General features: G+C 41.2%; 1 protein-coding gene across 1 annotated transcript; it reads right to left on the bottom strand.

Moving 5' to 3' along the window:
* Nucleotides 1–1,843: 1,843 nt before the first annotated feature.
* On the bottom strand, nucleotides 1,844–3,094 carry LOC143221934 (uncharacterized). The gene has a single exon (XM_076447608.1). The coding sequence runs from the start codon at nucleotides 3,092–3,094 to the stop codon at nucleotides 1,844–1,846; it is 1,251 nt and encodes a 416-aa protein (XP_076303723.1).
* Between the last annotated feature and the right edge of the window lie 12,573 nt (nucleotides 3,095–15,667).

A 15,667-nucleotide genomic window follows, 5' to 3' on the forward strand; every position in this document is an offset into this window, starting at 1 on the left:
GATAATTCTTATTTTTGTGCCATTTTGCTTTGTATGAGCTCGCTCGTAACCTGCTTGTTACTATTCTGTGCTATATATCTCGTTCGAGCTCGCTAGCGAACCGACATTGTATTTGGTTCACGAGTTCTGCTCGCAAGTCTTATTCTTGTACATATTCTGATTCATTATATTCTGTCTGTTTAAACCATCTATTTCGCAGCTTATTCAGCAACACCTTGCTCCTCGATATCTTCCACTTCTAAAGTGTCGTTCCCAGTGACCGGTTAAAGTGATCGCGAGTGTGTGCGTGTGTGTGTGCGCGTCTCCGGGTTGTTCAATCCCGATCGGTCCGTCGACCGATTCCTCACATCCCTCACATTCCTCACATTCGTTCCTATAACCCCTAAAATTGGTGTATCAATCGTGTACGTCTGAGCCCAGAGGGTGCTCGGTACCGAGAGAACACTAATTTCCCTTCGGTCGAGAATCCTGTCACGAATCGAACAACCCACGCGCTCGGACGAGTCACACACAACACGCCCACATAGTGACACTCTGATCGCAGGGAGCTGTCACCGTCATCGCGCAGTTCGTCGCTCCGTCGCGACATCCCCGCCGGACGACGTCCATTCATTTCCCTCTTCGCCCCTTTTCAACAACGACGAACGCCGGTATCGGGTCCCTGATCAGACGTGGACGTTACGCGCCACGTGGATCTAAGATCGTCTTAAGTAAATTGGTCCGGTTACGTCCCCGCCCCGTCTGGGCGTCGTTTCGTCGGATCATATCCGACCCGGGACGTAACAAATAAATATAAAAATTATTTTTAAGTGTTAATTATTAACAAATATAAAAATTGGTAACTTACGCACCATATCTAATGGAATATCAATGGACGTGAACGCGTCCCATTCATCAGCACTATGCCTCACGGCATACTGCCATCCTCTGATGAACGCTGTTCGCTCCTCCTCCGTGTTGAAAATCTGTAATAATATTTATTAATTAAAATATCTTTAATAAAATATTATTTATTTCTTTATACTTACCACCAACTCCAAATACCCACTGAGGGAAACTTCAGCCTCAATAATTAGGTATAACATCTTGAAATGTGCTTGGACATTGTCAACACCCATTGTTTTATACAAGTACCCCCTCCGGAAAAAGATGCAATGAAATCTCGTGAGATTAGAAAAGACGTTTCGTTGCAGTAGATAATGAAATCTGAACTCGCGAAATTCAATCGGTGCTAATCGAGAGAACTGATGTGACCAGATGTTTTGGCCTGGTAACTCCAAACCGTTAAAGAACGCCACTACTGCAGCTTGCTAGATTAGAAAAGTCTCATAGAGGGAAGACAAAATTCCTCAGACTTTACAAGTCAACATCAACCGCGAAAGGATGCTGTTACAGATTATGAAACGCTCCTCTTACAATGATATGGATAAGAACCGTAAAACATCTGGGACACAATTCCACATGCGGCAAAAAGATAAGGGGGAAACTCTATACCACTCTGAAAAAAAAAGTGAAGTAGAAATTCTCTCGGTGATGTAGGATTGTGTTCAGATGTTTCCCCAGCTTGACAACTCGGCATCAGCAGCGAAATAATGCTGTTACAGATTATGAAACGCACCTCTTGCAATGATATGAATAAGAATCATGAAGCACGTTCGAGGGTACAATCCTACATGCGGCAAAAAGATAAGGGGGAAACTCTATACCACTCTGAAAAAGTGGAGTAGAAACTCTCTCGAGGGGTGGTACAGCGCTATTGCAAGGATGAGGATTGTTTTTAAATAAAAAATCATTCACATAATTTTTTATTTGATAAAGTATATATTTTTTGTACAAGCGTTTTTTAAGTAATTTTTCGAACAATGTTCGTTAGTGGATTGTATTCCATGATACGGTCATGTATTATTAAGCAGTAGGCTGTTGTCGATGGGGGGACGTCGGTTCGACATTCAAATTCAATTCGCACGTCAACCGTAGCATTTTTTAACACTTCGTTTTGTCGGGAACAATCGAGAACGACGAGTGGACCGTATTGCAAGAAATCCGTGACATCGAGTAGCGCTTCACCGTTTCCATAGTATGATTCTTGGAATTTTGCATACATGTCATAGAGCAACGCGTATTTACCTTTCTCGAAATCGATATTTAGATCATCGTATGGATAGCTTTCCGAGTTCAAGTAAAGTCGAATATTTGTCAATGCGCAATGATCGAATTGTGTAGCCGTTTTCGTTAAGTTGTTCTTTCGATTGGTTTGCAAAGCGAATATCACGTATCGCGGTTTTTCCATTTGTAGAGCCGTTTTTATCGCCCATGTATGCTTCGTAGTTGTGTGTAGTAGAGGATATTCGTACAGATCCCACGATCGAAAGGTCATGTCGATCGGTCTGTCGCTGTCTAAAATCTGTAGCATGGACAGCTTATGTACTTCATCCAATGTGACGTGAGGCATTCGCCATTGAATTTTGTATAGATTCAGAATAGGTTTCGAGTTGTTGGAAGGACTGTACAACGCATTCGCGTCGGTACGCGAGCGAATCAAAATTAATTCGTGCCGAGCATTTATCACGATGCGTTTGTAGTCTTCGCAGAAGCCTAATAAAACACTCATAGGTACGCAAAAGTTGAAATATATTGCAGCCGTGGCTGTTGCAGTCTGCTTCTGTCCATCATCACCATACAGCCAACCAGCGTTGGACAATGCGCTGCTTCTCGTTCTAGACAGACTCACATAATTCTTCAAAGTTGTCGTCGCGCCAGGATTTCTGGACCGATCAATTTCCACTCCATTCAATTCATAGCGTATTTCCTCAAACATAAACGCAACAGTATTGTTCTCGAGAGTTACCGTATCGATGTGGGATTCTCCTTCAACCGGTAATTCGAGTTTTCCTGGTAAACTAAGTTTTCCCTCAACGTATAGGAAGCTTTTACATGGGAGCGTGTATAGGTCTTGTTGTTGAATGGGTATCCTTATCTCATCGCTGTTTTCAAACGTTGTGTTAGCATACGGATTGTATGTGTGCAGCTCAATCTTCGTTATGCGATTGTCGAAGATTGGCGCTTCGGAGATGTTCAAAATGTCATCAAACATGATCTCTCACTTTTTAACAATAAAGCCCAAAGATTGTAGATACTTTGCGTTTTCCACAGTTAATTTCTTACGAATCGTCAACCTTTTTTCTGCGGTTAGTTTCTTGCTGTTGTTGCCGATGCTGTTGTTCAATGTATGGAATACCGTATTATGAATTAGCATTGCTTCGTCGCGCGTGTAGTCGCACCGTGATTTCTTCACCTCGAAAATCAATCAAACGTCCGGATTGATCAACTATGCGAATGGTTAAATCGTCAATTACTCGTGCAACGATCGGAAGGTAAATGACTCGCGCAGGCGTTTCCGACAATTTATATCCTGGTGGTACCTGAGGCGCGAACTCATGTATCGTGTGAACGAGTTTACCATTGTCGTACGATCCGGTGGTTATGTTACATTCCACTCGTACGATATTCACGCTGATGATATTCACTGGTGTGTTCGATGTATGCCACACGTTTGGTGGTAAAACACGATCTATGGAAAATCCTAGGATGGATCCCACGTTGCCAGGCTTTGCAAAGTTTATTTGATAGTTGCTTTTAATTTCGCTTTTCATGGTGTTGTTGTTCGCCCGTAAGACCAGCGGATATTCTGAGGTGGCAGTCTCGTCAACATTTTTTGGGGGATATCGTGCGCATATTTCTCGCCTCAAGTACGCATTGATTGCCTCCAATTCGTATGAACCGTCGGGGATGATGATCTCCTCATCTTTTTCACCGAAGTAGAATCTATTGTTTCCAATGATGGCGCTGATGTTCGGTATCGTATAATAAGTTTGCAAATCGAGCAATCCCAGCTCATATTCGCCATTGCTCAGATCTATGGGGGGAAAGTACTTTGATGATAGTATGCTGCTTCTTCCCGACAACGTAAACGTAAATGACTTTTTCGCATACATCGTGTAGAGAGACTCTTTCCAGCGTTTTTATTCTCGGAGAAATTTCACACACAATTGACCACACACGCTGTCGTCGTAGTTTTGAAAACGTTCGTGGTTATATAAGATCGTCACGTTCGCGCCGAAATATTGAATCAACTCGATCGGTGGTCGAAGATTTCCAAAACTATCAAAGTATTTGACACGCGAGCCGTGTTTTATATAGGCGACCCAGTGCGTTCCCGGTCCACGACTATTATCTAGATTGACTATACCTCGCTCGTTTACCCACGCACGCAGCGGTAAATCGTCACGCATAAAAACTCCACGAAAATACGGTAATCCTTTACACATGACCATCAATTCGATATCTGTCGTCGTGTTGTCCTTCTTCGTTGTTTTTTTTTTCCTTCAAACCTTTTCCATGCTTATACGGTACGAGATGTATCCCACGACCCTCCATGGCTCGATTATGTCGCTCCGCTTCTTGTAATAGTTTCTTAGCAGCTTTTGCAGCGTTTATAGCTTTGACTACTCCCGCGGCACCACCCGTCAATGCGCCTATAGCCGACAAAGCGGGTAACAGCAACGGTAGAAAACCACCACGTTTGGCGATCGGGAGAATTCGTTCCGTTGTTTTTTTTTTCTTTTCACCTTTTTTCTTTATCAAACCCATGCCCAATTTCGTTTTAGCTTTCATGGCTGCCAACACTGCAGTCGCGGACACCTTCTCTCCCAACGTCGCGTCTCCGGACGTTATCCGATGCAGCGCTCGATCAGCCAAAACGTGATCGGCCTTGTGACGATTTTCAAGATCTTTGTATCGCGAATACGCTATATCGTGCTCTCGACAGGCTGTATCCAACGGATTGATTCCTCGATCCTCACGAGCTAATCGCGCAGTTAGTTTTGTACCAGGACCACAGAATTGATATCCAGGTATATGCAATTCAAATGGTAGCGCGTTTATAGCTCTGTTTAAAAACCCACTTGCCCGTATGCGAACTGAGGCACCGTTGTGAACGATGATTCATAAGCTATTTTGTCTACTATCTCTTTTAAAAAGAACACGTTCGGGGGGGTGGGGAGTGACTGATACCGATGGTATTCGAGCTCTCGTATAAATACTACCTCCCCCTCCCTCATCGAATCAATCAAATCATGCAGTTTGTAAGGCATCTTTGGATATTCGTGTTCCAACGTGTCGCGCGTTCGACGATTGTGACGAGACGATGCGAAAACATGGATCATTGTTACCAGGCAATGTACGATGTGTCATAAGCGGTCCGTCAGGATGTGGTAAAACAAACGTTATGATCAGCCTGCTAGAGAGTGCGAACGGACTACGATTTGCAAACGTTTATGTGTACTCAAAATCGTTGAATCAACCAAAATATCAATACATGAGCAAACTGTTCTCATCCGTGGGGAAGGATGTAGGCTACTTCGCGTTCGCAGACAACGCTGACGTAATACCCCCTGCAGAGGTACGCCCCGATTCAATATTTATCTTCGACGATGTGGCGTGTGACGAGCAGGATATCATGAGAGAGTATTTTGCGATGGGTAGACATTCACACGTTGATTGCTTCTACTTGGGTCAGTCGTATGCGAGAATACCTAAACATTTAATTCGTGACAACGCCAATGTACTGGTTTTGTTCAAACAGGATACCATGAACTTGCGTCACATTCATCAGGATCATGTAAATACCGATATGTCATTCGAAACGTTTAGCGCGTTATGTGCGAATTGTTGGCGAAAGAAGTATGGATTTCTCGTAATCGATAAAGATAGTCCTACGAATCGTGGTCGTTACAGACGTGGATTTAACGAGTTTGTCATACTGTAACGAGTACAGTTGCTCGGTAAGGGTGGTCGGTGCTGTATCGTGGCTGTAAATCTCTCTCTTGCGCTTCCAATATGTCAACTCAAAAGGAAAAGAATGAAAAGCTGCGAGCTTCAGTCGTGAATGAAATAGCGAAGACCAGTGATACCATACGTAAAAAGTATTTAGCGTTGAAAGTTGGGAAAATGATGGCCGAGACGAATTTGCGAACAACTTTACAACCGATCGTCGAACCGTTGAAACAGCTAGTTCAAAATACATCTACTGTTGAACCGGATAGTGACACCACGTTCTCGGATATTAAGGAAACACCACCACCGTCTCCCATACAAAAAAAAAGAAGATTCTCAGATATTAGGGGAACGACACCATCGTCATCTATGAAAAAAAGAAGAAGAATAAAGAAGAAAAAGAATGATGAAGTAACGCTCGCTGACGGTGAGATCGAGTCAACGATGCCGCAACAGGATACTTTCGAATCACCGAGCACGGTATCTTTGGAATCTTCAATGCGTAATATTTTTGAAAATCCAGAAACTTATCGGGAGGAAAATCAACATCTAACCGAGAATTTCGGACCTTTGGCGCGTGAATATTTAGAAAAATTTTTTACCGGATCAATGAAAAAGTCCGACAACGTGTTCGGGGTATATTTCCAAGACAATAAACTGATGCTGGGAAATTCAATGTTTGAAGTGAACAGCAATGATGATATCATCATTAACGGAGTAAGGTACGAGGGGACTCATGGTCTTTATGAATTAATATTCAATAGAATACCCGACAAGCAGTTGTACACCGAGGATGATAAGAATGTGTACAAAAGAATTCTCATTCTCACGCAAGCGCATCGACGTGGGAATCAGCTAAAGGGAAACAAAGGTTACAAGTATAAGAAAATTATAGGACCGATGTTTTCGTCACGTGGTGGGAAGGGGATACAACTTCCAACTTCTATGCGTGTGACTAACAATCCGATTGATTACGTGCATTGGGATGATCCAAACAAACTCGTCGATCGTGTGAAATTGTTAACCGCTTCGAAGAATGCCGGACATTCCAGCCATAACAATGAAATAACGTCAATAATCGAAGAACTTCGTGAAGCCGGTATAATTATAAATTAAAGCGCGTGCGTTCATTGAGTTAGTGATGAATGAAATGTCAATTGGTGACATTGTTACAGCTCGATAGAATGCGCATTCGTCTTAATTGTTGTAAAACGAATCAAACAATATCCTCGGGGGAGGACAACGGTGAAAGCTGGAACTTGAGATTTCAAAGTCTATGGATAAAACTGGATGAGATATTTCAACGAATACTGTGGATTGAAGAGCAGGTCAAACAGTTGTACGAGTTGATGATAAGCGAAGAAAAACACTAGCTTGTGAAACAATGTCTATCGACAAATTTGGTATGGTGTTTCGCGAAGCGAACAAACCCGAGTCAAATGTTTCTTCGATTTTCTATCCCGGCGTTTTTAAAAGTTATGTGCATGATAATGCTATATGTTTAAATGATGATGCTAAATTGTATGATGCGAAAGGTATGAGGATCGGACGCGTGGCGAATCCTGAAGCAAACGATCATGTTGCAACCAAAGTATACGTGGACACGCTTAACGTGAAGCTTGAGTCCGAGATTGTGAAGAAACTGGTCAAAGAACTGAAAACCGCTAAAGAGACGATAAAGTCTGAAATATTAGCTGAACAGAATGAAAAACTGATCAAAGACCTGAAAACCATTAAAGAAACGATAAAGTCTGAAATACTGGCTACGATACAAGGCATTCGATATGATGTAAATGAAAATATGAAATCAACTGATATCAACGAGACCTTGAAGGAGAAAGTAAAAAGAAGACGAGTTTGAAATATTGACAAGAAACGTGTCGACGGTCCTTGAGGGGAATCCATGGATAGCAATCATCATACATGAACATACTGTACAAGATGTATCTGTACCTGTTCCTGTTCCTATACCTGTCTGTACCTGTCTGTAGCTGTTTCTGTACCTGTCTGTAGCTGTTCCTGTACCTGTCTGTAGCTGTTCCTGTACCTGTCTGTAGCTGTTCATGTACCTGTCCATACCTGTCTGTAGCTGTTCCTATACCTGTCTGTAGCTGTTCCTGTACCTGTCTATACCTGTCTATAGCTGCCTGTACCTGTCCATACCTGTCTGTAGCTGTTCATGTTCCTGCCTGTAGCTGTTTCTGTACCTGTCTGTAGCTGTATCTGTACCTGTCTGTACCTGTACCTGTATTATCAATATTAAGTAGCATTTATCGAGTCATCAAGTTATCATAAAAAATCATCAACCTTGAGAGAAAAAAATGAGGGGGATGGAAATATAACTGAAGATTTTAAGAAAAGTATATATGAGGTAAAGACTCTATTGAAAAGCGAGTTGAGTAGCGACAGCAAGAGACGATACGCGTCGCTTTCAACGAGTTGGATAGCTGAATCAGTCATCGCTTCAATAGTTGGATTGAAAAGTGAATAATCGGTTAATGAGAGAGCGCTACAAGAACGACGATGAGTAAAGAAAACGTGGTGGAAGAACTGCATGCTCCGGCGAGACGTTTTTACCCGCGTAGACGTGTGATCGTGCGAGGATTCGATGATCTTTGGCAAGCCGATATCGTTGAAGTTCAAAAATATGCGCGAGACAATGGAGGGCATCGATATATTCTCACGATAATCGATGTATTTAGCAAATATGCATGGTCAGTTCCTTTGAAGAGTAAAAATGCGAGCGACGTGTGCAAAGCTTTCGCGTCAGCGTTGAAGAAAGATGGTAGAGCCCCGAACAACTTGCAGACTGACATGGGGAAAGAATTCTACAATACAACGTTTCAAGACTATCTAAAGAGTCGTAACATATACCATTATTCTACATTTAGCACTATGAAAGCTTCCGTCGTGGAACGTTTCAATCGCACGCTGAAGAATAGCATGTGGAAATTTTTCTCGTTGAGTGGAAATTTTTCTCGTTGAGTGGAAAATATCGCTGGATCGATGCGCTTCCCACGTTGACTGAGGACTACAATAATCGAAAACATCGTACAATCCGCATGCGACCTGTCGACGTGAGCCGTAAAAATGCTGGACACCTTCTGTCCACCGTATACAGTAACGTGAAGATTGCTGGTCCTGCCAAATTCAAGGTCGATGATCGTGTGCGTGTCAGCAAGTTTAAAACCTTATTCGACAAAGGATACACGCCAAACTGGTCAACTGAAATATTCAAGATTATCGCGGTAAAACGAACGAATCCTGTCACATATCTCTTGGTCGACTCTACGAACAAATCTATCGCCGGAGGATTTTATGAACTTGAGATACGTGCGGCAAAATATCCTGACATATACTTAGTTGAAAAAATATTACGCAGAAAAGGAAATAAAGTATATGTGAAATGGCTGGGAATGGATGCGTCACATAATTCGTGGATATCTAAAACGAATATACTTTAATTATATTTTTTCTACTTGTATTTTTAGTTATGATAATTAATTTTTTGTAAAACGACTATACTTATTATATATTGTGATAATTCTGCTTCATTTCTCTGTAGGAATTGTATGTAATGTTGTAATAAAAAAATATAAAAGAGATATTCTTGAATAATTTTATTTTTAAAATAATGTATTGTTACAAAAGACAATTTTCACACAACATTAATATTTTAACCTATCCGTTTTTTGCGCCTCGACTGCAATGATATTAGTGCATGAAGCCACCAGTTCACAATCAATCAATGAACTTTGATCAAAAAATTCGCTCTCGACAATCGCTTTCACGATATTCTTCGCGTTGGTATACCTCACCACAATGACAAAATTCATAAATTTATCGGTAATCGTGGGAACATTGCCGATCAGCCATGAATACATGTTGTGTATGCAGAATTCGAGATTGTACAAGTTATGCATAGTTTTTTCCGTGATATATAGAGCTGTGAACTGATTCGACAATTTCACTAGATTCATACCATTGAGATTAACTATTTGCAATGTTAAATCATCACTCATTTTTCTACACTGTTTCTGCATGGAAAGTAAATTGGAAATACACTCCTTCGTGCGCAACAACTCTGTCCATGCATCCTGGGAAAATGTGATCTCGTTACCACGGTTATCCCCCATAGTTAGTTCCACACAAATATCATCGCCAACGTGTACACCAATTTCGAGATATTTAAAATAATTGCCAGCTATGGAATATCTTCGACTCAAGATTCTGTGCAAACTACTCGATGATTGTGAAATGGAGTCGCTGTTTTCAAAACTGCTTCAACAGATTTTTTTTAAAGAATTAGATGTTTTTCAAAATTTCTTTTTCACAAGTTTTTTATCTTTCTACTTACATATTATTTAGTCTCCTCTTTTTGTGTGACTCCTCGATGCTAGAATGATCACATTCAGTGAGCGGATGATTGTTGTAATACATCATGCTTTTTTCGTGTTGATTGTCTCGATCTGAAGCGCAACGCTTGGAATACAATGTTCTTATAGGATGCATTGGTCCCCCACCTTTTTACATTTTCTTAGAAAGGGGGCGGTGCCTAACAGCTCTGTCCTTGGCCTAGATGACGTAAGAAAGAAGGGGGTATGACTCAGCAGCTTTGCCCTTGGCCTAGATGACGTAAGAAAGAAGGGGGCGGTGCCTAACAGCTCTGTCCTTGGCCTAGATGACGTAATGCTTGTGCAATACCAAAGGAGTATCATGTTTCATAGGGATTGCCCCCCTCCCCCGCGAAAAATTTAAGTGATGACTCAGCAGCTCTGTCCTTGGCCTAGATGACGTAAGAAAGAAGGGGGCGGTGCCTAACAGCTCTGTCCTTGGCCTAGATGACGTAATGCTTGTGCAATACCAAAGGAGTATCATGTTTCATATATGCTTGTGCAATAGCGCTCTGCGGTACCGCTCTCCCGTGAATTGGAAAGTTCCTCAGAACCGCCTGAATTGGGAAGTGATCCAGAACCCCCCTATATATCCTACTAATGTAATAGAGTGGAAATCCAGAAAACAAGGGAGTGTGACCAAATCCTCTACTAGTGCTAAGTATGTCGCCTTATCTGAGGCAGTGAGTGAAGTTTTAGCTATGGGAGGATTATTAAAAGACTTTAATATTGAAATGAAAGGTCCAATTAAGATTTACGAAGGCAATATAGGGGCAGTTGATATTAGTCACTTGGGAAACTTTACAAAACGATCAAAGTACATAGAGATACACTATCATTTCGTGGACGAAAATTATATAGCAGGCAAAATCGATATAGAAAAAATAGATTCAAATGAAAATATTGCGGATATATGCACCAAGTCTTTGGGTAGAAATAAGTTTGAATACTTTAGAAAGAAAATGAATTTGTTTTGAAGAGAATTTATAAATTGTGTGATTTATGACCAGAGAGTATATTTTTTTATTTGTACTTTAAATTTAAGGAGGTGTGTTGAGAATATTCGTAAATTTAAATTAGCGCGGGAGTCGAGTGCGATTACAGCGCCCAGCGAGGGCAAGTGTGTGGACGAAGGAGAAAACTGTGAGTGAGAGACAATGCTGCTGTTCGTGAAGACGCCGTATACGAAAGACGGGTTTTTCCTATATATATCTATTGTGATTAAATAAATGAGTTAAAGTGCAATAAGAAGAGAAATATTAATTATCCACAAACTTTAACACATCCCAATGTACATAATCAATCACATTATCGGTAACCGCCATGTTCTCCGGTAATGTCGCCATGTTCTCCGGTAATGTATTCATCAAAAATGACTTGGAGGCAAACCCTCTTCCAGTGCGAGGTCGTATTTCAAGCAGCGGTGCAATTATATGTTTATACTTGTATCTTCTGTTACTCAATAGGGGATTTGCAGCATTATGGTTGCGCCTGTGCGTATTTGTTGTCAACAGAATACTCTTATATTTCTGTTTGTCTGCATCGGTGTATATCGTATCGTCGGGGATTCTCTTGAAAATTAGTTCGAAAAGACCAAGTGTTCCTTTCTATTTTATATTATTGATAATTATATTATCTTCCATGTCTACGTCGAAATTCTTATCCCCAAGCATCATTGCATTTTTATCATAGTACACACCATACACATGGTCAACCTGTTTTTTCTTATCTGTGAAAAAGAAGTTCAAATATTCCTGGGACAGCGGTCCGAGATTCTGAGTCAAATATGTAGTGGCTTCTTCATGCTGTTCAGGATTCTCCACAATCTCACGCATTGTCGTTTCGAGTATATTTTGGTCAAGTGGTTCTGTTTCGTCTGTCCATACTTCTTCTGCAGGAGGTTCGGAATCTGGACAAAGTCGTTTCGGTAATCGATGAGGTGTTGGTCTTAAAGGTGTTTCCGCACGTACTCTTTTCAATCCGCGATACCGAGGTGTAGCGTTTAGCACAGGCGGCTTCAATCCACAATATTGGGGTGCAGCGTTACGCATAGGTGATGTTGAAGATGGTCCTCCATGATATCCAGGTGTAGCATTAAAGACAGGTGATTGCTGCTGATACAATGAGGATGTTGGCTCCGAAGATGTCTCTTGAAGAATTGGATTGGGAATCGATTTTGTGTTTTCAATCAATTCTTTCAGGGGTCTTATCACAGGTTGCAACCTATGTTCCAACCGCATCGGTATCCATTTTTCCAGCTTTTATTGCCACATATTTTTTTCGTATAGCTTCACTCGTATTGGCAATCTCTTTCGTTAACACTTCTTTTTTCCTCTTTTCCTGTTTTTGTTCAGCAGAATTTTGCCCCATGTTCAATTGGAAGCGTTTTCAATGTCGTTCAATAGCCGTTCAGCCGTTCGACAATCCGTTCAACACCTGTTCGACACCCGTTCAATAGCCGTTTGATGCCGTTCAACGTCGAACGTGCACGTTCGACAACCCGTTCGACACCCGTTTAATAATTTAATACACCGTTCGACACCTGTTCGATACACCGTTCGACAACTGTTCAATGTTCCGTTCACAACGCGGGTTTGTGGCTAAATGATACCATTATACTATGACATAGTCATTAAATCCATGTCGATAACGACCTCTGTGCATAGGACTATCCTTGTCTATAACGACAAATCCATAGTTTTGCTGCCAACATTTTGCACACAGTTCGTTAAATTGTCCAAACGTCATATCGGTATTTACATGATCATTATACACATGGCGCAAATTCATACTATCCTGTTTGAATAGTAGTAGGAGATTGGTATTATCGCGAATCAGGTGCTTTGGAATTCTTGCATATGATTGACAAAGATACAGACTGTCCACTTTTGAATGTCGACCCATGGAAAAGTACTCTCTAATCACATCTTGCTTGTCACATGCTACATCATCAAATATAAATATAGAATTCGGTAGAGCTTCGTTAGGTGGAACGACATCGGTATTGTGTGAAAAAGGAAAGTAGCCAATATTTTCTACGGATGAGAGCAGCTTTTCCAAATACTGATATTTTGGCTGTTGCAACGACTTTGAATATACGTATACGTTCTCAAATCACATACCGTTGGGACTTTCCAACATGCTAATGACTACATTAGTCTTCCCGCAATTGGAAGGACCGCACACTATACCGCGTACAGTGTTAGGTAATAACGGTCCATGTCGTAGAACATTTTTGGTAGTATTATCAAACTTTCTGTCTGAGATTACTCGAATTTTCACAGGTTGCCTAATGATCTGCGTCGCGACTGTTGTAATAATAACAGATAAGTGTGGGTATGGGGAATATTTATACAAACGTTGCCCAGAGATATCAATCAGTCTAGAAATGACTTCCATACTTGTAACACATACATATGCTCATCCATAGATAACATATGAAAAAAGATTTTTACTCATGCATACGCCGACGTGGAGCAGGACTTCTAAATACCCTGATAAATAAATTGCCGTTTGAGTTACATATGTCTGGATATCAATTTTGCGGACCTGGCACACGGTTGCGCAAACGCTTGGCTCGCGGTGATCGCGGTATAAATCCATTAGACTCGGCCTGTAGAGAACGCGACATCACATACTCTCGCAACAAAGATTTGACGAATCGTCACAAGGTAGATCACATTTTAGCTGATCGAGCACATCGTCGCATATTTGCGAAGGACGCTACGTTAGGTGAGAAGATAGCTGCGTCAACTGTTTGGGCTGCGATGAAAGCTAAGACGATGCTTGGGATGGGGATCAAGAAAAAAAAGAACACTGGTAACGGTGGTAAGAAGAGGCGAACTCTACCTATAGCAAAGCGGGGCGGTTTCCTCCCGTTCCTCTTACCTGCATTGGCTGCTATAGGGTCGTTAACTGGTGGTGCTGCCGGCATCGCGAAGGTTGTGAATGACGCTAAGGCTGCACGAAAACAGTTGGAGGAAATGCAGCGTCATAATCATGCTATAGAAGGTCATGGACTTTATGTCACACCTTATAAGAAGGGTACCGGTTTAAAGAAAAAAAAAAACAAAAAAAAAATCACTCTATGAAAAACTAGGGATACAACCAATGACAGATGGGCAGCTTGAGGATATAGGAAGGAAAAATATACCACATTTTCGCGGAGTATACATGCGCGATAGTCTTCCGACAAGAGCAAATGTAAATGAGAGTGGTATAGTAAACTTGGATGAAAGCATCGGTCCCGGTACACATTGGGTCGCATACGTGAAACACAATCATAGTGTAAAATACTTTGATAGTTTTGGTAATCTACGACCACCTGCGGAACTTATTGCATACTTCGAATCCTCAGCAAAAATTACTTACAATCATACACATTTTCAAAATTTCAATCAAACCATATGCGGGCAACAGTGTGTAAAATTTCTTGAAGAAAACTCATTATAAATGCACATTATCGATACATACAATTTCATTATGTGCTTCAAACCTTTCGTATAAACATGACACCTTCGTCGTTGACACTAACGTTAACGGGTAAGAGCAGTACGCTCGCAGTTCAGTACTTTCCCTCGATAGATTTGAGCAGTCATGAATATGAATTGGGCCTCGTGGATTTTGAAACGTTTAACACGATACCGAATGTCGATGTTCGCAATAATAAATTTTATTTCGGAGAAAATGATGAAGAAATTGTAATTCCCGAAGGATCCTACGAACTGGATGCAATCAATAAGTACCTGAAACGGGAAATATTGCGACGATATCCCACCAGACATGATTCGGGGAACAACGACGAATACCCTCTCATCATACGTGCTAACAATAATACGATGAAGAGTGAAATATACTGTTCCTATAAGATTAATTTTGAAAAACCCAATAACATAGGATCACTACTTGGATTTTCTACAAACCGTATTCTCCCACCTAAAATGTGGTATGAGTCTGACGCTCCTGTGAATATTATAAGCATCAACGTGATTAGAGTGGAATGTAGCATAACAGCTGGATCATATAGTAATGATAAACCCGTACACATTATTCATGAATTTTCACCTAGGGTTCCTCCTGGATATAAGATCTCAGAAACTCCACCTCGAATCATTTATCTTCCGATCGTCGTGCGAAGAATAGATGATTTAGAAATACGTTTGGTGGACCAAAACAATCGTCTGATTGATTTTCGTGGAGGAGAAATCACGGTTAGACTGCATGTAAAACGGCGAGATCCATGCATCTACGAATAAGTGCTGTATTATGCTTGTGTATAACAAAACGGACGAACCTCTAATCGCAGCCGCTACAAAAAATACGTTCATCGACACAGTAAGTCGAACAAATTATCACACAGCACCATCGTCGAGGAAGAAGAACCTGAGCTTGCAGAACATACGTTTTCTACAATCGTTGGGATTTATTGTAAAGCTATA

Source organism: Lasioglossum baleicum, chromosome 1 (assembly GCF_051020765.1).
Source record: "Lasioglossum baleicum chromosome 1, iyLasBale1, whole genome shotgun sequence".
In the NCBI taxonomy this organism is placed as follows: domain Eukaryota; kingdom Metazoa; phylum Arthropoda; class Insecta; order Hymenoptera; family Halictidae; genus Lasioglossum; species Lasioglossum baleicum.

Bases quoted from the DNA above. Each gene is read 5' to 3' on its own strand.
- LOC143221934 (XM_076447608.1), bottom strand. From the start codon at position 3,094: ATGTTTGATGACATTTTGAACATCTCCGAAGCGCCAATCTTCGACAAT.